This window comes from Diabrotica undecimpunctata, chromosome 3, assembly GCF_040954645.1.
Source record: "Diabrotica undecimpunctata isolate CICGRU chromosome 3, icDiaUnde3, whole genome shotgun sequence".
Taxonomy (NCBI): domain Eukaryota; kingdom Metazoa; phylum Arthropoda; class Insecta; order Coleoptera; family Chrysomelidae; genus Diabrotica; species Diabrotica undecimpunctata.
Window position 1 is genome coordinate 19,068,889 of NC_092805.1, and position 27,556 is coordinate 19,096,444.

The 27,556-nt window shown below is 33.2% G+C and overlaps 1 protein-coding gene across 5 annotated transcripts in view; it reads left to right on the forward strand.

The window, feature by feature from the left end:
• The window catches only part of LOC140436514 (very long chain fatty acid elongase AAEL008004-like), a 227,647-nt gene that overhangs the window by 169,080 nt on the left and 31,011 nt on the right, over nucleotides 1-27,556 (forward strand). For 3 of the 5 annotated variants that reach the window (XM_072525391.1, XM_072525388.1, XM_072525390.1), the window contains one exon: nucleotides 17,053-17,121. In XM_072525391.1, the coding sequence (XP_072381492.1) occupies nucleotides 17,064-17,121 (58 nt within the window). In that variant the 5' untranslated portion in view covers nucleotides 17,053-17,063. Of the gene's footprint in view, nucleotides 1-1,170; nucleotides 1,384-8,530; nucleotides 8,657-17,052; nucleotides 17,122-27,556 lie in introns of those variants that run through there. The other 2 variants (XM_072525392.1, XM_072525389.1) reach the window with 2 other exon arrangements.

The window sequence follows — 27,556 nt, forward strand, 5'->3', positions numbered from 1 at the left end:
TGGATTTGGTCGTTTTTTCTAGATAGGTGGTGGGATAGTTTGGTACGCCTTTGGTATTCTATGAAATTGAAAAGTTCAAATATTTTGTCAAAATAATTAGAAGAGTTGAGAATGATGGAGGCATTACCTTTGTCAGCCGGAAGGATTACAATGTCAGGGTTGTTATAAAGTTCTTTAAGGGCACGTTTTTTTGAAAAACTGATATTTGAGAGGGTTTGAAAATACGGAGAATTCTGGCGACATCTTATCTGGCAACTTCGGCTTGGTCGCAAAGAAGATGAAGAATAGCTTCTTCAGTTTGACAAATAATTTTCTCTGGATGGAAAGAGGTTTTGACAAAGCTTTGTAATCAAAGCGGAAATCCAGTTGCTCTAAGTATTTTGGAAATGGATGAAGATTTAGTGTGATGTTTAATTTGAGGAGATGTTGAAACGACTTGCTGGTAGCGACACGATTAAGGAAAGCAAGGCCGCAGAAGACGGTATTTGCGTGCAAGATTAGAAAAAGATTTAGTAAGAATGAAAAATTTCTCCCCGTAGAGGTGAATGAAATGTTCGGAAAAATTTCCGCAGCCAGGTAAATGAAAATTACTAAGTCCTCGGGAAGAACCGCATTGAGAACCACGTCGTTCTGATCTTGTCCCTTTTAGTCTTGCCCAACATCGACCTTAACATTTTGATTTTAGTTATTTTTACATATCACACTTTACCGCACCAACGCAGATCTCACCACCCTTGTATGTCTTTCTTTTCAGACCTACCCCGATTTTTTTATAACAGAGTACCCCGTCCTGTATATATATATATATATATATATATATATATATATATATATATATATATATATATATATATATATATATTTATATAAATGTATAGTGCAGGTTTCTCTTGAGATTAGTTTCTAACCATTTTCATTTTTAAGCAGTCTAAAGTACTGAGTTAATAATTAATAACAGCCAATTTCCTTTACGTTGCTCTTCTTTTTACGGAAACCGATAATAATGTTTTAATACGTTCATAGTTAAGTGATTATTACTGTAGATAATGAGTTAATTGGGAAAGTATATCATTTTCACTAATGACGCTAAACTGTTCTGGATCATGACGTATTCGAGTTAAAATAAACAGATGAGCACAGTTTTTTAATAGAGAAATTTTCCAAAACATTTCTTTACGATTCTAGTGGACTGATTAACTTATCCAGCCACAGAAATTCTACGATGTTTGTATATAAACCGAGAGTTTTGTTTTCGCTTTCAGTTTGTTGTAGGTTTGATTTTAAAAATAGCGGTAATCCATTCGTGTAAAAAGTGATAGTGCTTTTGTCTAGCCAGTGTTCCTGCTATTATATAAATAATAACGGAATAAAAGAAGCTTAAAGGTAAACTAACTTTGTTTACATAATTATATAATTACTGTTTACGTGTGTTATTTACGTTGTGTCCTGTCTGTTCTTTTTATTGTTTTTTTTTTGTAATTTACAAGCTAAACCTTATGTTTGATCATCAGGTTTTATTTATACAGTGAGTTTTAATTATTTTATCGTGCCTCATACCAATATTAATCTTCTTCATAAAGTTTCGTCTTCTTCCAAGTACAAGATCTATTAGTTATAACGCTATATCTAATACCGTTTACAATTTTTTGATAACCAAATGGATCTTGTTATATTTATTGTCCACCAACAATCTCTCTTCTTTAATCTTAATTAATATATTAGGAATGTCTTTTTCTTTCTGTTTGTTTTTTATTTTGATATTATGTGATTTTAATAATGCACTTACAATAAAATGTCGTTTGTAATTGATACGCCTTTTTTTACTTCTGTGTTGTTTGCAAAGGCGGATCCGGGAACCGATTTTCAGGGGGGGAGGGCAACTTTTTTTGGGTGATCTGGGGGAAAATTAAAAAAAAATTAGTTTAATGATTAAGTAGTAAATTAGTAAAAAATTAATTTTAAAAAATTAAAATGGTGAGTTGTAAGGCACTTTTTACACACTTTTGAATGCCATAAAGACATTTAAGTAACACTTATCGATATTAAAGTATTTTTATTTGTATTGTAACAAAAAATCTTAACCTAAAACCCCTTGAAGTCCAACTAGTGCAAAGAAAGAAATGTAGTTTAGTTTATGGAATTAAAATAGCATAAATAAAAGGCGAATACTATTGATCAAGATACTTTATTTGTCTAGTACACAAATTATTCATGTACACTAAACCTCATATAACAAATTCGAGTCATCTGGCTCGCCGATGTACAAATTTGAGCTTGATGAGCTTTCGACATCCTCTTTGATGTCTTCTTCAGAAAGAAGAGAAAAAAAGATGCAAATGTTGCCATAATTTTTTTTTTTATTTAATTAATGGCTTTGGATGACTCGATCCATTCAGCCACGATAATGTATTTGAATTTGTTAATGATGTATTGACCTACTGCATTTGTTAACAAAATTCTTTCATTCGTTTACTTTTATTCGTTACATTGAGGGCCCCAACCAACTTAAAGTGAATATTTATTACCTATTATACCATAAAAATTAAAATATCATACCCCGATTTGAGCCAGAAAGATAAGAGAATACTTAAAGGGGGTCATAGAATGGAATAGAATAAAATATGCTTTATTGTAACTGAAAATTGTACAATTTTATGGACAAAGCTTACAAAAATTTAAAAAAATAGAATAACAATTAAAATTTACTAAAATTACATAAATCGTCAATATCACAGAATCGCAAAATAAAAGGTAATAAAATATACAATCCATTGCAAAATTTAACTAAACCGCATAATAAAACCTTACGAACTAGTTTACGAATAAGTTTAAGTTTCTGCATGTTTTACCCAAATATATATATAAAAATATACAGAGCAGTGGCTATATCGTTCTGAGGAGACCTAAAGAGGTCGAAATACGTATAAGCGGCTTGTAGCTGCCCTGTATCGAAACAAAAATCTAATACCGTCATTATGTTATATGTAAAAATACTTTAAATTATGAATGTGTTGCTTGTGTGAGTCCATTTCAAATATGTAAAAGAAATAAAATAAGACTTACTCACAATCAATTTAATTTTACTACCAAAACGACCGGTTTCGCATTCTACACTTTGCAAAGCATCTTTAGGTCAAACGGTACAAAGTAAATTAAATGCTGAAATTATAAAAAATACTTTAGTTGCTTGTAGCTAAACGTACTGTAATTGCTTAGTTATTCGTTAAGAAACTCTTCCTCCGAATAATAAGGTCTTTCAGATAGACAGGCTTTTGTCAACAATAATTTTTTTGATGAATATAATATAGATTTCTTTACTAACTCAGTGGACGGGATCGGTAAATACACATCAAAGCTTGAATTTCTGGTGGAGTAGTCATGATTAGGTCTTGCTGGAAAAACGTGTAGGTGTTTACGAATTAAGCAAACAGTTTCTAGAATATATAAAGAGGGCAGAGTTAAAATTCCGTGATTTTTGAAGTAGCTTCTGCAATGTGTTATTCTACTGAGGCCAAAAAGATACCGTATTGCTCTTTTTTGTAATTTAAAAATAACATCAGATTGGGCAGTTGTACTAGAACCCCGAAAAGGAAGGCCATATCGAAGATGAGACCCGAACAAAGAAAAATATGTGATTTTGGAAGATGCTAGATTGATTGTCTTCGAAACAGATCTAATTGCATAGCAGGCTGAGGCTAGTTTCTTACTTAACAAATCGATATGAAAGAACCATTTAAGGTTTCTGTCTATAAAAATACCAAGAAATTTTACAGCATCAACGACACTGATCTGGCTGTTATTAAGAAGCAAGGGTTGAAGAGCTCCTTTATAGTATGATGCTACTATCTTATCCACGTTAAAAGAAAGTAAATTAGAGTCGGACCAGGTTTTTATTTTAAGTAAATCAGAAGTTATAATTGCATGAAGAGTTGCAATATTAGAGTTCCTCCAGGTAATACTGGTATCATCAGCAAAAAAAAATTTCCATTGATTTTTAAGTTAGTGATGTCATTTATAAATATAAGGAAAAGTAGAGGACCCAGTACCTAACCTTGTGGTAGTCCACGTACAATGATTTTGTGACTAGGGTCAGTATCATTTGCTCTAACTAGTTGTTTCCTATTCCTCAAGTAAGATTGGAACCAATTCAAAGAAATACCTCGAATTGCGTAGAAATTTAGTTTTTTTTATTAAAATGTCGTGATTTACACAATCAAAAGCTTTGACATAGTCACAGAAAACAGTGGCAGTATAAAGATTATATTGTGTGGTTAGTGCTTGATAGACTTCATGTACAGAAAACAGCATCTCTGGTACATTTATTACATAAAAAGCAGAACTGACTTTGTGATAAAATGTTGTCTTCAACGAGAAAGGACATAAGTCGGGCTTTATAAGTCTCTCAATAATTTTGGATAGGACCTGTAAGGCAATAGGCATATAATTGCAGACATTCGATTTTTCAACACCCTTATGAAGAGGAATAATAATGGCTGTCTTTAGGCACTCTGGAAATATACCTTTTTCAAAGGAATCGTTAATTAGTGAGACCAGGACTTTCAACACATTTTTTGGAAGATTTAAGAAAATTTTTATGGATTTTTATGGAAAGACGCAGTCAGGGAAGACCTGGAGAAGATGGAAGTAAGACCATGGGAAATAATAGCACAGGATCGGAATCAATGGAAGGCAATAGTAACTGCGGCAAAAACTCACGAAGAGTTGTAAAAGCCAATGATGATGATGATGATCAGTACTACAGGAACATTTGCTTTTGATACTACTGATTGTTTGGATCAATTCAGATTTATTAACTGGTCTTATAAAGAATGAATTCGAGACCTTTTTTGCATTGGCGAGATAGGAAATAGGGGGGTTCAAAGGAGTAGTGATGCGAAATATAAGGTGTTGCTTCCTGATAACACCTCTAGCCACTCCTACTCAATTCCTATCCTCACCTCCAAGAAGTCGTGACTTAATCACACGGGTGGACTCTGGCAAACCTAAGCAACCCTACCGGAGATTGGGTAACCAACCCCAGTGAAAAGTAGGGTCAGGGCCGACGAGGAAGGGAGAAATGGTCCTCCGAAAAGGGGGTTAGGCATAGGGCTAACAACCCTATCCTAGAAAGCACACATGTTACGAATGTTCAAGGAAAAAAGACCGGATTGATCAAACGACGACTGCGCGAGAAAAAGGTACATGGAACATCCGATCCCTATACAGATCGGGAGCCCTCCAAATTCTGCTCGGTGAACTGAATAGATATGACATATATATAACAGCTCTGCAGAAAATGAGATGGACCGGCAGTGGAACCATTGACAAAAGACACCACATTATATTCTATAGTTGCGACGCTAAAGACCACGCACTAGTTACTGGCTTCATTGTAAATACAAAGACTAAGACTAAGTCGTAAGAGACTTTCGCGCTATGAACTCTAAAATGTGCATCCTGAGACTAAGAGGAACATTTTTTAATTATCGCATCTTAAATGTGCATGTCCCTACAGAGGAAAAGGAAGACGATGCCAAAGAAAAATTCTATGAAGAACGAGAAGCTGCATACCATTCATGCCCAAAGAATGACATCAAAATTATTTATGATGATCTCAACGCAAAAATAGGAAAAGAGCACCAATACCTACCAACTACAGGTAAGCACAGCCTTCATGAGGTATATAATGACAATGGCATCAGACTAATAACTCTAGCAACTTCCCTTAACATGGTCTTTGCCAGCACATGCTTCCAGCGAAAAAATATTCTTAAGGTAACGTGAGATCTCCAGATGGGATTACAGTAAACATGAGATAGGAAATAGGATCTTTTTGTGGCAAAATAGTTAATGTTACTCACATTAACAAAGTATTCATTTAGATTTTCAGGATTTGAAAGAGAAAAATTTTGAGCTGTGTTAGCTTTATTTTGAAGATCGTTTATTATGGACCAAGTTTCTCTTGCAACATTTTTAGAGTTTCCCAGACGATTCTGATTTTTAGTACATTTTTTTAGCTGCTTTGATAAGTTTTAAATAAGTTCCTCTGTACTTGGAGATATATTCAGTGACAAAGACGATGGTAGTAAATTTCTTGAGGTACTGTAGTAAACGCATATTCTTGGCTTATATGCGGATACCTTTGGTAGTCCAGCCTTTGTGATTTTTTGACTTAATTGCAATTAAAGGAAATACTTTATTGAAAATATAGACAAGCTTATCTAAAAAATCACTGAAATAAATCATGAGCTTCACCTAAGAAAGTAGTGTTGTCCAAAATCGGTCTTGGTCTTGCAGTCTTGGTCTTGTTCTTGCGTTTTCGCAAGACCAAGACCAAGACCGCCTAATTTTAGCAAGACCAAGACCAAGACTGACCCTGCAAGATTTACGCAAGAACAAGACTAAGCCTGCGAGACTCTTGCGTCTTGCAGTTAGGACGGAGTGTCGTTTTAGCGAGTATAGTAGTTCGGGTATATGCTTAAAGACTCTATGAGACGCAAAAAATATGTAATAAAAATTTGAAAAACTGGACCTCTGCGCATTACGAACAATACCATAAACATACATCAAAATCATCAATCAAAATATTCATTAAAAACAACACATTTGACACGTGTTCAGAGGTCATAATTACAATGTAAAAATAAAATATTTTGTACATCTAGATATCTTTTCCAGCATACGACTTCTTCGCTCTGAAATTAATTGTCCAGATCTTGAGAATAGCTGCTCTCTAATCATAAAATAATCTTGCATTGCTACGCCGACAGTAATATCGTATCGAAATTTTTTAAAAATATATTAGCTTAGCTATAAAAAATATAACACTTATTATTACGGACACCCACTTAATAATTCATTTTTTTTACCATTATAATTTAGTTAGAAGGAATATAAATAAACAAATCTTATTGGCATAAGACTAAACATTGTTTCTGCTGAGTGTGCGATGAAATCATTCGGTTAAACCAAATTTGCTGAAAGAGCGTGACTAATATTCAAAAGTAACTAACAAATGAATAACAGATAATGTCGGTTACCGTGTAAACAAAATACCGAAATATTTAGAATAACGGAGTAACGATATATAATTCTCGGTTTGTTATTAGATACCTAGGGCATTGAATAGTAACGGACATTTATAGTAGTAGTTGCTTTTTCGACATTACTAAACTTCATTTGACAAGTTTACAATTTGACATGGGGGACAAAGATTCAAAATAGTTTTAGTCGGAATAGTGAGCGTTGGAATTATAGATCTAAAAGCAAATTTGATGAGTTTTTCGAAATAATTCATGCATCCCAAATTGCTTTGTTTAAATTGTGCCTACATAGAAAGGTTAAAATGAAAATGAAAAACAGAAACACTTCAGGTTTAAGGAAACATCTAATATCTTTTCACAAAAAAGAATTACAATTATTTCTTCCTGAAAAACCAAAATTCTGGTTCCTAAAAAAATGTTCCTACTACTTTATTTTGGTAAATTAATGTATTTATTAAGTAGATATCTCCTTAATTTAAAATAACTTCTTTTGATTATCATTGCTATCTTACCTATTCTTTATTTTTTCAAGTTAGTTTTTTATATAAAAGTAGAGCTAAGATTGTAATAACATTTATGTTGCTTTAATAAGTGGATTATAGTTTGTTATCTTATCACCTAAAGAATATGTGCCCTTGATACCTGTATGTGGATTTTTGCCACGTACCAATCTTTTTTAAGATTTTCATTTCATATATGGTGGAGGTCCATCAATACCTTTCTAGACAGAAAATGTTCTTTAAAATACAGTTAAGTTTATGTCATTAATTTGGTTTTTTTGTGTTTTAACCATGTTTGATTGACTTTCGTGGGGCATGGTAGATTGCTGGGTTAGTTAGAGCATAGGCAAGGATCGCTTAGATCGTGGCTTCAAACTCCTCTAGTAACGTTTAATAAATAGCAATAGGCTAATGGGTAACTGCAAGACTTGCAAGACTCTTGCTGCAAGACCAAGACCAAGACTTTGAGTGCAATACCAAGACCAAGACCAAGACCAGGTGTATTGGCGCAAGACCAAGACCAAGACTGTCTAAGTCTCGTCTTGTTCTTGCATTTGGGCAACACTATAAGAAAGGCTGAATTAGGTATCAACTGACGTTGTTAGCTCACAGTCTCACTGAAGAATGTGAAAAATATTTATCAGAAATAATAATTTGCCTATTCACCTTTAGGAATCCAATATAAATAAATATATGTCTTTGAAAACTAACGTCTTATGATATTTTATTTTCTTAATCCTTTGTTTTGTATTTTTTTTAGCTAAAGATCTGACATTCGTTCAAATATTTTTACACAACTGTTTCAAGATTTTCTGAAAACTGTCACCTCTTAATACTCTTTACATCATCAGCTGTCTAGATGTTTTACATCTTTTAAAGAGTTAATTCTTAAAAAATAAATCGCTCAAAAATGTTAAACATCTTTATCACGTACCTACCTAAATCAACACACAATTGATCCGAATGTTCTAAATACGTTTATAAACTGTAAACGTCTACGTTAAATGTAAAATCATTAGTTGATATCAGTTCATTGTTTTAATGCCATTAAACAAGTATACTTTTTAGTAGTTCATGCGATATATGTTCACACGATAGTGTTCGTTTCAATATGTGAGTATTTGTTGATATTTTGATCATGTAAAAATAATACTAGCTTGTTACTACTTTTTTATAACTTATAATATTCAAGGGGTAGTCAGTTTGACATTAAATCATTTTTTTTTTATTTACAAACATTGTTCTGAGGTTATTAGCGAATTTTGGTTAAAGTGAGATAATCGCGTTTGAAAATTTTCGCAAAGATTTCGCTCTAAGAAATGACGTTATCTTTGAAAGAAATACGTCTCAAATTTCTGATATATTATATATAAAGGGTTTTAAGAGATTTCACAAATCAAACATAACAAAAAAACATTTTTTTGCTAAATTTTGTAGACTTAGACTATAGTCTATAGTTTTCGTCGAAGCAATTAAGGAAAAAAATACTTACTCTAGACTTAGTAACAGATTTATTGAAACAAAATAGTACTGTTTTAAAAGTGACAACAAAAACATTTCTAAAGCTAATCAGAATAACTAAAATTAGAGTATTGTTCATATTCTTCATTATCTAACTTTCTGCTTCCATATTTCTGCTACTTTTAATATTCTATCCCTTTTGTATTTTCGTTCCATTATCGGTTGTATAAGAAGAGTAAAACTTATGGTGAACCTCAGGAATGCTAGGAAGACTGTTTCCTTTGGGTTTATATAAGTCAAGCAAATCATTCAATTTTTTGGCCTTTATTGGAAGCAAGCTTGTATAAAGTGAAGGCAATTCTTTAGAATTATAGTTTTTTAATGCATTTCTTTGGTACCGTTGGTACACGGTACCGTTTTATTTTTTAACTCTCTAAAACCTTGCACTTAATAGATATGTTGTTTATATTGCGTACACACTTAAAGTATAGTTTTAAATATATGGGTTTGCCGTCGTTTTGGCATATCATAATTTATATGGTCACAAATAAAGGCAAAAAAAAACTGCAGTAGTATAACATAGATATTATACAACACAAGAAATAATTTCTACAAAACTAGCTGGGTTTGTAAATTTCATTAAAGTAAGGAAGACACATAGTTGGTCTACCCTCACATGTATCGAAGTAGATTATACACACTATTTTGTTTGGGCTGCTTTTGATCCTAGTGTGTCCTGAATTTTCTTATAACATGAAAAGCAGCGTCTTCTTGTTTGTCTAGCACTACCTTCATATTTTTGTTCAACTTATGCTTTACCAAAGACAATTTTGCTTTTTTCACTGGAACAATATCTGGTTCACAAGGACTTTCTGTAATATTCCTTCAATATTTTTTTCGCGAATAGATAACATATTGCATCTTTTAGGATTATAACCATAATTATTGAAAATAACCTACGTACTTACTATGCATGTACCAAGACAAATTTGAAAGAACATTTACTTGTACCACTTAATGCTTTTCCTTAACGGGATATAACATAAAGACATTTGATCGGACAAGTTCACACTTTTCTTTACCTTATTATATGCAATAACCTCAGGTGGTTTTAGAATGTCTTCACCTTGTCTATTTTTTTCTTGTCGGTTGGAGGTTTACTGTATGGCTGGGAACTGTACTAATCATTATTACAGGACGTTTGTCCATCCATTTAGCAACTCTTATGCCATCATAATTTTGTTTTCCATATATTTGCCCTTTCTTCAATTTTTTGACATACATTTTTGGTATTTTTTTTCTGTTAGATCTAAGGGTTCCGCAAACATATATTTTACACTAAAGAAACTTTTTACATAATTTACACTAATATAATAATTATTAATATATAGTTCTTAATATTATCCTTCCTTCATACAGAAGCTCCTCAAGTAATTCCACGCAAATATTGTAGGAATGTCCAAAATCAAATCCACGTCCAAATGCAACAAAATACTACGACACCCACGACTTCGCATTGTGTCCACCGGTGGTACACGACGTTTTTTTTTAAGAATTTTCACTACAGCCGGCGTGTACCACGGGTGATACATACAAAAAATAACTTTGAAATAGAAAAATATGGTTTTAAACATATAAAAAATACATTGATAATAGTCAAAATAGATATATATATATATATATATATATATATATATATATATATATATATATATATATATATATATATATATATATATATATATATATATATATATATATGTATATATATATATAAATTACGGATGAGAGGTGAAATTTCGGAATTCTGGGTCGTCGCGAACGTGTTAAAGTTATTATTTTCAGCTCATCGGCATAGTCATATTTGAACTTCATTTTATAAGGCCTATCTGATAAAAAGTGCACTTCTTTAATCGTGCTTATTGTTAGCTTTTCTCCGCCATTATCCTTATCCCAATTTTCTAATTTTACTTTTTGTTTTAAATTAAAAGTCGCTTTGTGCCATTTCTTTTACAATTTATGGCTTTCCAGACACTTTTGCCATTTGAATCAACATCATCCATTAATCAGGGGTACATATTGGTGATTGTTGCCTTTTGGCATTTTCAATAACAGCATGCATGCTGTCTCCTTCGTTTTGTGTATGCGCTGTTTCTAGAAATTGATGAATTGTTTGAAGATTAAGACTCATAGAAGCACAGGAAAAGAATGTGAAAATAAAACGGTTCCATTTTTGTTCGCCACAGTTATAAAAATAAAGAATAATCTTTTTGACTCAATTTTTTTTTGATGTTTTAAATTTTTGTAAATGCAACTGCTTATTTCGTTTGGTCCCCTTTTCGCAATCACTTCGTGCCACGTATAACAGTAGCCTTTGTTATTTCCCATATCATAAATTGTGAAATTATATGTGGCGAGTTTACTCTTATAATAAAAGTCGCTTACAGCAGATTGGGGTGTTACGAGGATTTTCTGTAAATCGAAATAAGCGGCACAAACTGATTTATCATTGATCGCCGCTTCCTTATCTGCATCCTTTAAAGCTCTGGCAGCAATTTTATTAGAAATGTGTTTATCAAACCTATCTTTTATTTTAATTTTATCTTCTGGACTTGCTAGTGGATAAGCTGTACAGAGGCTGCATTGGTCCTTTTTTCATTTGAAAGATGCAAGATTGAACTCAGCATTAATAATTTCCCTGTATTGTCTCAAGGAGGGAATAAAAATAGATGGAGACTATCTAAACAACTTACGTTTCGCCGATGATATACTTATAATAGCTGAAGATCTAGGTATGGCAAGAGAGATGGTACAGGAACTCGTTGTGGCTACAGAAAGTGTAGGTTTAAATATAAATATCTCGAAAACAAAAATCATGACCAATTTCGTACCCAACCAGAACATCAGTATTGGTGGGAAAGAAATAGAACTCGTAGATAGATATAAATACCTGGGACATGAAATTATGATTGGCAGGGATAACCAGACTCATGAACTGAAGAGAAGAATCGGTCTTGGGTGGGCAGCATTTGGAAAACTGAGAGAAACTTTTAAAAGTGAGCTGCCCACATGCCTAAAGAGAAAGGTATTTGATCAGTGCATCCTCCCAGTCTTGACGTATGTAGCAGAAACACTTACCTTAACAAAAGCAGCAGCTACCAAACTGAGAGTCACGAAGAGAAGAATGGAGCGGTCCATGTTAGGAATAACTCTGCGAGACAGAATAACTGAGTGACTGACATCATCGAGAAGATAGCCAGACTAAAATGGAGATGGGCAGGACACATAGCCAGAATGACAGATGGGCGATGGACAAAGAGGTTAGTGGAATGGAGGCCAAGGGAAGACAAGAGAAGTGTCGGTCGACCACCTACAAGATGGACTGACGATTTAAGAAGACTCAATAAAAACTAAATGAGAGCGGCGCAAGATAGACGGGGTTGGAAACATGAGGAAGAGGCCTATGTTCAGCAGTGGACTCTTGAGGCTGGATGATGATGATGATTGTCTCAAGGTACCTATTTTTACATTTTTTTTCTGCGTGGATTCTATGTACAATCGATGCGTTATTCCAAAGTTAAGACCCTCCTCCAAGTACATTTTTGTTGAATTTTGTCTGGTGTAGTGGGAAGGCACCACAGGAAAAGTTGAATGTGATTTTGTAGGGAGTTTAAGATGCTTTCATTAATTTTATTTGGTATTGTAGCGTGCTTCCCTCTTCTATTTGCTTCAAGGGATCCACTGTTTCCAATTTTGCTTAAAGCGGTTGTTATCCACTGTTCGGATATTCCATAAGTATTGAGAAACATAGCTTTGCAAACCAGTATATCGTTATTGTTAAGAGCCAGTATATATTTTCTAGAAAAATTTCGTCTTAAATTGCCGTCTGTTTTTCTCACTTGCTTTTTATCCACTTTCTTAACGTATCTTGCTATGTAATCCGATTGTCTAGTGTTATCACCTATTTTCTAAAATGTGTCAAACAATATCTTTCTATTTTCCTCACTTATCTTTTCTCGACATTTATTTCTGCAGTTTTCTTTGGATGGATTTTTCATCTGCCTGGCAGGAATAAGTTGACTCTTACTTAACTTCTTGAATAATAAGTTATTGACATGCCTAAAGTAGCTCATTCTATATCCATAATCATTTAATATATCACCTACGTTTTATTCTTCTTTTATCAGCGTTTCTATCCACTCCCGTATGCTTAGGCATTCCCTAAAGTAATATATGGTTGAATGCTCGAATAAATGAACTTTAATCAAATAAAGGGCAGATATCTATTTAAGCGAGCTTTTTATACTGAGCGGCATCAGTTAGGACAATTTTGCGTAGTATGACAGAAGCGTGTATGTAACATAACTTCAAATAACTAATTATAAAAGGTATTTGTTATTGTCAGACAATAGGTGCATTGTCATGTTTTTTGTATTTTAAGTAAATATATATTGTGGGAAATGGATGAAGGTTAAGTTAAATAATGTTACCTTAGGTATAAGCCATAAAGCAATAACTGACTGTAATTATTGTTTGTAGTAGTAGTAAAAGATATAGACGCATAATATGCGTATATCTGTGGTAGTAGCAATGCAGCGTCACTTAGCCGGAACAGCGATAGATGTAAACTTATTGTATTTAGCCAAAATTGAGAATGATCCAGATTATGCACCTGTGTCGTCCAATGAATTCGACAATAATATAAATGGAAGTGAGTCAGATTCTAGCTACGAATTGCTAGCCCCTGCAAGTGCTAATCAAGTAAACTTAAGTAATTCAAGATATTCAATTATCGAACTAGAAGAACGCAAGAGAACCTATCCGATACAGAACCAGAAGAAAACGAATTTAACTGCGTTCAGGATTTCATTCGAGATATTCATTTTACAGCGCACAATTATAAACAAAGCAGTTGATAAAGCTGAAAGTAAACTGTATACAAAAATTGGAAAAATAGTAAAAGGGAAAAAAATTGAAAAGCCACTTGTCGAAAGGAAGAAACAGTTACATAAGAACTCATGAAGTTAAAAAACCATGTAAATGCAAATTCAATTGCGCTGAAAAAAATTCGTATACTATTATAGGCAAAAAGATTTTAATATACAATAATACTGGCGATTGGAAAAAGAACACCAAAAACAGTTCATCTCAGAATAAAACGTCACCAAGAGTTTATTCCTACAAATACTATCTAACATCAGAGAAAGCAGAAGTGTGTGTTTGTAAGATATTTCTTTTGGCGACATAAGTATAGAAGAGAACACGCTCCTTATAGAAAATAGCTTCCCAGTGATGTAAACATTACATTCATGTACAAGTTTGTAGACTATTATATTCAAACACAGTTTTTTCTTACGAATTATACAGAAAAAGTCTCTAATGATCCAAATAAATGAAGATTGCTGGGACTGCGAATCATTTTACCTTTCACATCGCGGCGGTTCGCACTTTTTAATTAAGTAATCATGCGTTAACCTAGTATGTCCGAGTCTGAGGCGCGTTACTATTATTTCTTGGCTCTTTGACTTAGGTAACACATTCCATGCCTCTGTGCTGGGTTTCACTTGTTTTAGTTTTGAATCCGATTTTTCCACGCACTTAAGATTGATTTTTTTATATAAGCTTTTATATCCGTTGTTACTGATGTGTTTACGATCTCGGAAACGTCACTCACTATCGCGTCTTTCGCACTATGGTCAGCAGTTTCGTTGCCTTTTATTCCTATATGGGATGGGATCCAGATGAAATTTATCTCATTATGATTGATATAAGCCTGAAGAAGGACTGTTTTAATTTTTTTTAAAAGCGGGTTTTTTGGATACAGTTGTCGGATGTTTTGTATGGCACCAAGTGAGTCGGTTAAGATAATATATTTGGAGTTTGTTGTCAGATTGATTAGTTCTATGGCGCGATAGAGAGCATATAGTTCAACTGTATAGATAGTACTAACATTAGATAGTTTTAATTTAAGGACCTTCTCTGGAGTTACTACAGACGCTCCCACACCTTCGGGTGATTTTGAACCATCAGTGTATATCTGGGTATGATTTTTATAACGACTAATGATTTTTCTAAAATGGGAAATAATTAGATCAGGATTGGAGTTTTTATCAAATGACGTAAGTTCAAAGTTATATGATGGTATGTTTTGAATACAAGGTGGATTATGATCATCTGTGTATGGAAGACATTCAGGTATGACAATATCAAACAGATGCAAATGGTCTTTTATTCTTTTATAGAAAGGTTTATCAGAACGGTGATTTGAATTAAGGTTTGAGTAATTATCAGTAAAAGTATTTCTATAGACAGGATTTTTTGCATTATCCCTAATTTTTGTTGCATATGTTAGACTAAGGTAAGCTCTTCTATCAGTTAACGACAATTCATTTGCTTCGCAAAGTAAACTTTCAATCGGTGTTGTACAAAAGGCTCCCAGGCATATTCTGAGTGCTGTGTTATGAATAGTATCGAGCTTTTTAAGTACTGATTTCGATGCTGAGTCGTAAGCTATAGCCGCGTAGTCTAACTGTGATCGTATAATAGTTCTGTATATAATTAGCAATGTACTCCTGTCTGAACCCCAATTCTTGTGTGCTAGAATTTTTAGTAAATTTAATCTTCTGTAACATTTACATGCTAGATTATTGATATGTTCTTTCCAATTCAACTTTCTGTCAAAAGTAACTCCTCGCAATTTTAGCGAATCTTTTTGTTGTAGTGATTGGTTGTATAGATATAATGAGATTGGTGTACTGACTTTGTTTTTAGAAAATACTATATATTTAGTTTTAGTTGTTGAAAAGCTAAATCCAGTTTCCTCTGACCATTTGTCAATATCTAACAAGAAACTCTGTGCAAGTTATGAGAGGTTTTTGCTTTGACCAAATATTACGAGATCGTCAGCATATAAGCGGCCTTTAAGTGGAAGTTTTAAATTTCGTAGAACATCATTTATGGCAATTATAAATAGCGTAGGACTTATAACAGATCCCCGAGGAATTCCATTTTCCAATTCCACTTTTGACGACAAATTACCATTTACTCTAACTTGCATATATCTTTTATATAAGAAGTTTTTTATACGGTTGACCATTTTTTCTAACAGTTTGCATGCAGTACATGTTAGCGCAATTGGTCTATAAGACTCAGGATCTATTAATATATTATTTATATATTTACGATGTAAATTGAGTATTAAGTTTTAAAACTTATTATAATAAAGTTGAAAGTGTTAATTATAATTTTGCTTTCATTTAGGACAATTTTAGTATGTAATACAAAAAAAAGTACTTCATATATACACTAAGCTAAATTGTCACAAGTAACATAAGCAAAAATCAAATAATCTGGAAATAATAAATCAAAATTATGACTGGCAATTAAATTCTATTCCCCGACATACTATATAAAATAAAACTTGAAGAGTTTCTTAAATTAACAAGTGTTATACAATGAAAAGAAACAAAAACTGGATTTTCTCAAAACCTAAATTTTGCAGATAGGACCTTTCATGTTAGGACGGCAGTATAATAAGCCTCTAATAATACTATCAGTTTTTAATAAACAATAACTAATCATCTATAATAAAATGAAAATACTTAAAATCAAATTTAATTTTTTTATTTTTTTAAGGTTCATTGTGAATATCTAATGTTTTGTTTCGGATTTAACAAAAATGTTTTTTTTCGTAATATAATTATGGTAGAAAAGAAAAATAGTAAAATTTAAAAATGAATTCTTGGTGCCAAAATTTGTCAAATAATTCATATATAACTTACCTGTTGTGTAAGATTTATGTGGGAACATTTTTTCGTCTTATAAATCTCGTCTTGTAATTTTTTCCGTCTCTATTTTTAGACCACCATCAAATATTTAATTCAAACGTGACAAATTTATCCGGCTAAATTCATAAATTATTTAAATTAATGACGAGAAGTAGTCTATGATCTATCAATTTTCAATTAGCATTCATTCATCAATTCCATTACAATAAATTCGTGATTTAATAGATGTTGGTGTAGTAATAGCTATTTACTTTGTTACAGATTAATCAACAATGGCTGTTGTTGCAGATATGATACGGGATGTCAATAATTTTTTAAATAAATATCAAGGTGAGTATATGATTTTTTATAAGATAGATTTTTGTGATTTCTATTTTTGAAAGATCTCTGGATTTAATCAACTCTCTTTCTTACTCTGAAAACTGTGACATACATAATACATTTTTTTAACTCTACGGTGCATGAGTAAAATGTTTTTCATATTCGCATATCATTAGTCCCCCAGGTTCATTATTAAAGTTGTGCACAAAAATTCGTAAATTCACATTAATTTTACTAAATTGTTATTGAAATTAAACATAATATACACATATACCGGGTGTACTAAAAGAAGCAGGACGGTCGAGTATTTCACAAAATTTATGTTCGATGGAAAAAATTTTTTTTTATTTTTTTTATTTAAATTAATGTGTCTCGTCTGCAAAGACCATTGACACAAACAATATTGTGTACAATAATTACAAAAAGCACATGTTACTAATTGCTACAGTTAATCTATAAGCTTAGAACCTATCACTAAATAATACAACAGTTTAATCAATAAGTTATAAGTTAAAGGTAAAGTACATGGAAAGCAAGGGGTCATATTCTGTTGAACAACTGAATGTCTTTCAAGAAAAAAAAAACAAAAACTCGGTTTCTGTTAAGTTTTAATTAGGTGGAATATATATGTACTGCATATGGTTATTTGGTCGGGACACCAGACAGTTATTGCCATGGCCTCTAAATTGGTAGTTAGGATATATTGTATAGAAAATAAATCATTAGACACGAAGATAGATGTTCCTCCACTTTTTCTTGTATACGTAGTCCGAAAAAATGGTAACCTTCAAAATTTTTAAGATCACGTCTATGAGTTTCCTTGAAATTGGTTTCTTGAAGGCAGATGATATCTGCTTTTGTATTATTGATTAATTGTTGTAAGCATTCTAAGCGAGGGTAGACCCCATCGCAGTGCCACTGCACGAACGTGAAAGTAAAATCTATTTAACATTGAGAACGTTGAGAGGTTAGAGAAGAGTCGGTTAGATAATCTTCATTATTATTTGTAGATTGCGATGTTGTGCTTCCAATTTCTGAATTGTCTATATTAAGTTGCTGTTCATTTTCTTAGAAACTCTTCTAAATCTATTCTTGATTTTTCTATCTTCCAGTGAAGGGTATATTCTAAACATGTCGTCGAGTAGTGATCGAATATTTTGAGTGAACTGCTGTGCTTCTTGAAGAGAGTTATTACTGCCGAATGAGTTTTTCAAAAAGGCAAGAAAATTTTCAACCGGTAAAGACAATAAGTTTGGATTTTCTTGATAAAGATTATTGATTGTGAAAACAGAGGAGGCGATTAATTTAAATTGATCGGGTGCGACTTTCTTGGATTTTTCAGTTTTATGCTTTTTATGCACTTTTGCATCGGGTGAAAGCATTTTTATGTCTTTGATGGGTAAGTTAGTAGATGTGTTTGTTTTTTAGGAGGTAGAATCGCTGAAGTCAGAACCAGTTCGTTTCTGACCAGGGGTAGGAGGAAGAAATTCATTGTTTGCGGCAATAAAAGTGGTGGATATCGAGAGTTTTTATCTGTTGACTGGGAACCGTATTTTGTGTTGTGTTTGGTGGTGCCATATTGTTTGATATTGGGGTAGCAGGAATGGAGTCAGCTGGGGACGTTTGTTCATTTGGGAGAGGATTGCTAGGGGGATTTTGACAGTTATTTGCTATATGTCCATGTTTTTTGCATAGAAAACATGCCATTTTGTCGGTGAAGAGAAATATTCTGTACGAATTATTTTCGAATGGAATTATTAATGAAGTTTCAATTTCGAGGCTATCTGTGGTTGGAGTAACATATACCTGTCTTCTGAAGCTCTTAATATGCGTAAATTCATCACCGGGGATTCTAGCTTTAATATATGACACTGGTGAAGCAAGTTGAAGACCTAGATCTTGAAGGTGTTTTTCTATAATTTCATGAGGTATTGATGGACAGACGTTGGAGATTATTCGTCTTTTGGTTGGGGTAACCAATCTTCTTACGGGTAGTTCTACAGAGTTGATTGTAATCGTAGGGTATTTTGTTAAAATATGTTCGAAAAATTCAGGATTTGTTAAGTAGATGCATATCCGATTATTGGAAATTCTTACGGCGAAGCATATGTTTTTGGGGCTAACAATGTTAGCTATGGCTTTGACGTAGTCGAGTAGTAATAAGTTTGGTTCAGCATGTATTACTATGGCTTGATCTTTTTTGGGATATTTCGGTTTGGGTTTTGACATAGTAGCAGTTTCATATGAATTTGGATTATTAGTGATGATGTTGTTTCCAGACATGGTGTTGCTAACTGTAGGAGAACTTTGATTTAAGTTGTTACTCATGTAGTCAAAAGTAACTATTTTTGGTTTTCTTGTAATAAAGTTTCGACTGATAGGCAGCAATTGTAGCGCATATATGTATTACTGGTTGCCTGGCTAATACTTCGCCGAACCAGTCCTTGATAGGACTGGCTTATGTCAAATGTGACAAAAAATGTCAACACAGCTGAATGTTTTGGTTAGAAAAGTATTAATAAACAATTTCTTACCGAATAGTATTACAGCTCTTGATGTAAAAAACTCTACACAAAAATTACTAATTACTTTTTGTTGGTTAAATACTTTTAAAAACTGGTATTTACCGCGATAAACAGCCAGTTTTTACACTGATTCACAGAGTGGTATGTACTCGTTCGAATCGATCGAAAAATTAAAAAACACGTTTTCAATATTTTTCAAAAATCTATCGAATGACACCAAATGTAATCCCACACACCCACCTCGAGTTTACCAAACCCCATTATATCTCGAGAAATACACTATGCCGATTTTGAATGTCAGTTACGCGCACGAAATCAATTTTAAATAAATTTTTTATCAACTCAATGGTAAAAATGCGATATTTTTTCATCAGTGTTTCGATTGATCGACAAAAATTGAAATGCGTTTTAAAGGTGAAGAGTGCCGCTTTCGTATGCAAGTTTTGTATTTTGCCGCAAATGAATTCGGTTTTTATAAAGATGGTAAATAAATAAACGTTGCGCGATTTTTGCAACTTGTTACGACTCTCATGAGATTTATAAAATTTATCACTTTCATTGACCGTTGTTGACTACATTGTTGACATTTGGATACAAATCGATTAAAAACAGCTCGTATAGCTGCCAGTTTATCTACCCTTTTTCTTTAGGCACTTTAAAAGTGACAAAAAGAAATAAAAGGTAGAAAGTAATACAGAAGAGGTATAACCTAATCAGCTTAGAACAAGAAAGCGTGAGAGAATTATACAGAAATAGATTAAATCAAAAGTTGGAAAATACACAATTTAATAATAAGGAAGAACATTACACTCACATAAAAAGGAGTCTCCAGGAAGCAGCAACAGAAGCCATTGGATACCAAATCCAGAATCAAAGAAAACTTCCATATTGGTTTGGACGAAGAAATAGAACAAGAAATAAAGAAGAAAAGAGACCAATATCAAAAATTCTTAAATACAAAGAATATAACGGATAAAATAATCTACAAGGAGTCTCAAGCTAAAGTACGAAAAATGATATGTCGGAAAAAAAATGAAGCATGGCAACAAAAGTGTAACATGATAAATTCACATCTAGGAGAACGAAGAAGCACAGAAAGTCGGAGAGTCTTAAAATCATTAGGACAAGATAAGAAGAGAGACATAGTGTCAATAATGAAAATGGATGACTGGGACCAATATTTTGAGAAACACCTAAGGGAAGATAGACCACAATTTAAAGACAGCAACGAAACACAAAATAATAATATTTTAACTTCGCCCATACGAATAACAACGAAAGAAGTGGAAGATGTATGTAGATCTCTAAAAAATAACAAAGCACCGGGTCCAGGTAACATCCCTGCAGAGTTAATTAAACACGGTACAACCAAACTATATACAAGTTTAGCCAAACTGTTCCAAAACTGCATTAATGGATTGACAACCCCAGAGGAGTGGAAGACATTCATATCCACTATACACAAAAAAGGCAGAAGGGATGAATGTGACAATTACAGAGGCATTGTCGTGACAAACTCGGTCAGAAGAATATACGGAAAAGTAATTAAAAACAGAATAGATAGCGAATATAAAGACTTAGAGGCTGAGGAACAGGCAGGATTTAGGGCAGGTAGATCTGCTGTTGACCATTTGTTTTGCATTACACAGATTATTGAAAAAAAAATAGCCATTAATCAAGAAGTACATGCATTGTATGTAGACCTACGAAAGGCTTATGATAGTACCACATTATAAATTAAGGGAAGCGTTAGAGGAAACAAACATGAGCATGAATTTAATAAATGCGACGAAGGAACTGTACACTAATGCTAACTCAAAGGTAAAGGTTGGAAATAATCTGTCAAGTGGATTCCAAATGAATAAAGGCCTTAAGCAGGGCTGCTGTCTCTCCCCGACATTATTTAAAATTTATCTAGAACAGGCTCTAAAACTGTGGAAGCGCAAAAATGTAGAAATATGGGAATGCCGATTAACAACAATAACATATAAACTTTGTCATTTGCAGATGATTAACTAGTGACTGCACAAGATTATGAAGAAGAAGTATATGACTAGTATAAGTATATTAATCGAGGAGTATAAAAAATGGAGACCTGAAATCAATATCCAAAAAACCGAGTATATGTGTATCGGCGGGAAACAACAGAACCTCATATTGAAAGATGGAGAAGTTATCAAACATTGCAATACATATAAATATTTAGGTATGATCACCACAAAAGAAGGCAACGTAGACGACATAATTGAGGAGAAAAACAACCAAGCAAGAAGAGTAATCTCCCTTCTCATTAATATCCTTTGGGATTAATCAATCTCTAATAATAACAAGCACAAGATATATATAATACAATCATTAAAAGTATAATTACCCACAGTAGTGAAGTATGGCAAATAAAGGAAAGATACGAGAGAAAACTTGAGGCAACGGAAATGGATTTCTGGAGACGTTCAGCTGGAAAATCTAGACTAGAAAGAGCAACGAACAACAGAATAAGAGAAATTATAAAAGTAAAACATATAATAGTAGACGATATTGGTACCCAACAACATAGATGGTACGGTCATGTACAGAGAATGTCTGAAGAACGTCTCCCAAAACAAGTCTTAATATGGACCCGTCACGGTAGAAAAAAAAAAGGAGAACGACCCCGCCTTAGTCGGAGAGAAGGCATCAATAGAGAAATGAAAGACAGAGATATAGAAGAAGACTTATGGATGAATCGAGAGAAGTGGCAACTAAAACATCCTCACTGGGACGAAGGCTAACCTGCTGACTTTCATTTTCAGATTCGCTTTCTGATTCTAACTCTGATCCAATTAATTCATCTCGCCAAAGCTTCAAGAGAACTTCTTGTTCTTTCTCCCAACTACACATATTTCTATATATCTGAAATTAATAATATCTAAGTAATTTTCAATATTCCTACAAATTCTATTATGTTTCTGTTAAAAAAATCAAAGTAAATTGTGGCAATAAGAACTTACCTGTTAAAAATAATAAGAAAACTTTGATAGTGTTGAGCACCATTACAATTACATAAAACAATGTCTCAAAAGTACAGCAGAAGAAGCCCTGGGTAAATATGAAAAAACCGAACGAAGGAAGCCATATTGGTGGAATGAAGAAATCGAAGAAAAAATAAAGGTTAAACAAGATAAATACCACAAACATTTAAATATAAATACTGATCAAAGTAAAAACGAATATCGAACAGCCCAAAGAAACGTACGAGGTGCGATAACTAAGAAGTAAAACGAAAGCTGGGAAAGAAACTGCTCCAGAATAAACACTTACTTTGAGGGTAGCAGAAGCACCGAAAGCTGGAAAATACTTCGATCTCTTCGACAAGATCAGCCTAGATAAATGGGACGAATACTTCGCAAATCTACTGGCGAAAGAAAGGGCAGAATATTTACAAACACCTCAAACACAATCAGAGGTGCAAGTACATAAAATAGCTTCCCCAATTAGGATTGGGGAAACTTTTGGAACGACCGAGATAAATGGAGAATGGAAACCAGAAGACGGCGTAGAACGTTATAAACTGATTGATTCTTAAAAATGAACCGGTGTTTTGGGGTGAAAATTACCAAAAACTGAATAATACTGAACTTCAACTGAGTTGTGGGGTCAAAATCCACAAGTCCAAAGAACGCGACACAACTCATTCAAATCTTATTTATATACTAAACTAAAATTTATAATGCAATACAAGGTCTGTTAGATTATGGGAAGGTACTCGTGGCGCCAGAAGAATCTGGCGATGTTGCCACTATTTTAACAAGCGCTAATGACAGCACCACATGACCACAACACAGTTGACGAGTTATACACGCTGATTTAATTTACCGCTTCCTAAATTCCCTTGAAACGAGTACAATATCGTTTAAACGACGTTATCAGTTAATAGTACTCAAAAGTACCCCTGGTTCGTGGTTGGTATGTCCATATAAAGTTATGGACCGAATAAGGCTGGGCAAAAATTACGTAAATCAAATTATGTAAACTCAGCTAAGGTAATTTTTGTCGAAATAAAAATAAATCGTTTAGAATATTTGCTATATTTGTCGCATCTATTCCCTTTCCATAATTTTGACAAATTTGGAGTTGCAAATTGTTTCGAGCCAAATAACCACCCTTCTGGCATATACTTATAAAAGATCTCTTTAATGACCAATTAAGAGACACCAAACATTATCTATCTAATACGTAATAATACAAAATATTGTTTTGCAAATAATTCTTGCACTGTTGTACACATATTGTAATGAGATCTACGTATGTCATAATTATTTAATTATATTGACCTCGATAACACTTTATTGGATTTTAATTGAAAATTTGGTAATCTCCTCGCATATTTATAATTTAGTGCCCGCAGAACGATTAGATTTATCATTTATGAAACCAAAAATATTTGTAAATCGTAAAAATTAGCACAAATTAACTTGCCTCACCTTGAACTCGCAACTGGTTAATGGTTTGACCTCTTGGGACTAATTTTTTTATTCGTTTCGTATTAATAATTCCTCCTTATTTTTGAGCCTTATGTAATCGAATGCGAATGGCACAGGTGTAATATCTGCTTCTCCCACGTTGAATGAATCAGATGGATAAGCGGTTAGATTTGCTTGATTTTTTAATAAAGGTGGGTATACACGTCCGACCATTTGACTTTCGAATGACAAATTAATTCTCGTTCGTCTGTTATTCTTGAATTCTTGTCGTTATACCTTATGAAATGTTTGTACAGACTTCCTAGACTTTCTATGTTTAGCTGTATTGCAAGCATTTCAAATATTTTTTATTAAAAGAAGTATCCGAAGGATAAAGGCAAATAAATATATATGATAATAAAAAGAAGTATGGATGACTAATATCATACGTACTACAGTAATATCTCAAACTTACTAGTAAGTCAGGGTATACTTTGGCATATGAACAGCTTATTTCAGAAAGGGACTCGAATCATGTTAACTAACTTTCGAGTTAGTTAACATGAAATATGCAAAAAACTGTCTGGATATGAAAATCCTTAGTTTTGTGCCATGAAGATTTTTTTCTAGTCAACTACATCTGTACAAGTAGATTAGAACTAATAATTTCCAATTTAGAGGAAAGGCGGCAAATTCGGACCCCCAATTTTTTTTTACTTAATAACATTTATACTAAGGTAGTTTGAATTCCAACTTTAAGAAAAAACTAAACTAATATTATGTAGGAATAACTTTTCTTAGTTTGAAATATTCTTAGAGTATATATTATATTATTCTGCTAATTTTTGCAAAAGTTTACAAAATGGGCACTTTTATTTCATTTTTAAAATAGATTGATTAACAAACTGTGTAAAAAACTGGGTTTTAAGTGACTTAAATACAAAAATATCAAAATAAATTAGCTTTTTAAGAAGTCGCATAATGTAATCATCTTTTTCCGCACTGGTACAATCAACATGTCCCCAACGTTGACACATTAGGGATTTGATCCACTGTTCATCCGTCACTGACTTGGACCATTGTTCGTAGCAGAACATGCACGTCACATCCGATTCATCTGGTGTTTGTCTGACTGATTTCAGACATAAATGATCTTCTTCCTTAGATGAAGATCTCTTGTGTATGTCAAAATCTAATTGTCTACTGACCTGAGAGCTAGGTTTATGCTTTTTACACTTATTCTGTAAGTTTTCCTTATTTTCAGCCTCTAAAATTTTCTTTTTTATTCCAGTCTTTTTACATTTTCCTTTGGCATCTTTATGTGTTTGATTTTTTAATTTCTGCCTCTAAGTCTTCGTTATAAGGAGACGAAGTAATTATGGTCGGCTTTTAGGGCTTGGGGCCTCTTCCAGATGATTTTTTTAGTTCCAAACTTCCAGTTTGGGCAGTCAAGATTTTAAAGGGGCTTGTGTAAACTGGAGTAGGATTTGGAATTGCTTAGGTGAATGGCAGAGGTAGGGGAAGAGGTTCTACCTACTGAATTGAGGTGGACGCTTGTTCGTATGCAACCCATAAAGATTCAGGATTTTCCTCATCAAGTATGTTGTTCGAAGACGTTTTAACATGATCATCAGATGTACAGCTGTTATCATCTAGATCAATAGGCTTCTCTTTTTAGGCGTTTACAATGAACTCGGCATCAGAAAACTTGTTTCTATCCAGTGGAAAAATTCTAGTTGACTTGAACCCATTGATGGTTATTTCTGCTGTTTGACACTTTATGTAGGCCTTGCCAAACAGCTCCATTAGGTCAAATGCTGTAGAGGGCGTTGGTTTATTAACAATCATTGCCTAATCTCCTGACTATAATAAGTCTTTAAAGGAGACAAAAAGACTTATCTAAAGGCTGCAACTTATGAGTTGAATGAGGCGGTAAGGAGATTATTCTAACATTGTTCTGCCTAGCCTTCTCGATAATGTCAATACTTCTGGTGAGGCTTGAATGCCCGTCAAAGACTAGAACAGGTGATTCAGTTATAGGTTTTGTAGTATTCGAAACCATTTTGTAAACAGTTCTGTTGTAACCCATCCTGATGGCTGCATGTGAAAGACAGCACCTGGAGGAGCTCCTTTTTGCAACTGAACATTCATGTATTTCCGAGGAATATCACCATGGGTGGAACATAGTCGCCAGCAGCACTCATACAGACTACAATTGCTATCAAGGCACCTCTTTCTGCTGGTGTAAGAGAGCCTACCTGCTTTTTCCTGCCCAATGCCTGGTTCTACTTTACTCTGAACTACTGTAAGGCCACTTTCATCAACCTTGAAAATTCTGTTTGCTGGATAGCTGTGGTTTTCAAACGCATATTCAATGTTGTCAAGAAACATTGACACATTTTTTTTGTTGAAATCTACAGCTCTTGCAAACGAGGTTCCTATTTACTTACGAAGTGAAAGTCGATCCTTATGCCTTTTCATGAATAGGTCTAGCCACGTTGTGTTTAACAAAAGAGTATGCTATGCCATTCCTTTCAGCCAATTGATAGGCCATCCGCCGAAGGTCTCCCCTAGTCAAACCAAAAAATGTAGATTCCATGACCAAACAGTACTTAACTAACTGTTCCTCCAATTCGGGAGGAAAGACAGTAGGCCTTCCTGCCCTAACAGAAGCTACTTTTGCTGGTTCCCCATATTTTCCCATTGATAAACGCATGAGCTTGCTCTTGGGTACTTCAAAAGTCTTAACAGCCTTATATATAATATATTATGATCAAATTGTGTAAGAAATCAGAACAAAATAAAATTCTTACTCTAAAAAAGCGGCAACACTTTATACAATTTTGCCACATGCTGAACTGTCATTAAAATTTGAAGTATTCCCGTATCAGTTAGGTACAAATTGTCTAATATATTTAATTAAAATTATTATTTTGTGGAATATTAGACTTAAAGAGTTATTTCATAAAATTTGTATTATTAATAATAACAAATGTTTTTGGTTATTTAATCAATATAATTCTAAAATTCCCAATATAATAATGATTACATTTTTCTGTGGCTATGGTAAGATGTAAAGGAAAAACTATCGCAACCTATCAAATATGAAACTGGCATTAGACAAGGTGATTCGCTGAGCCCATTAATATTTAATCTGATAATGGATGAAATCATAAAGAAAGTTAAAAAAAGAAGAGGATATAGAATGGGAGAAAAGGAAATAAGGATAATATGCTACGCCGACGACGCCATAATAACAGCCGAAAATGTAGATAACCTACAAAGATTAATTAAAGAATTCGAAGATACGGCGCTCATATACAACATGGAGATCTCAACAGAGAAAACTAAAGCGATAGTGATATCAGCGGAACCGAGAAGATGTAAACTAGTCGTAAATAACAAAATAGATAATAGAACAAGTGATGGAAACTGAATACTTGGGAATAAAACTGTCAAGCTACAGAAAATTGGAAGAAG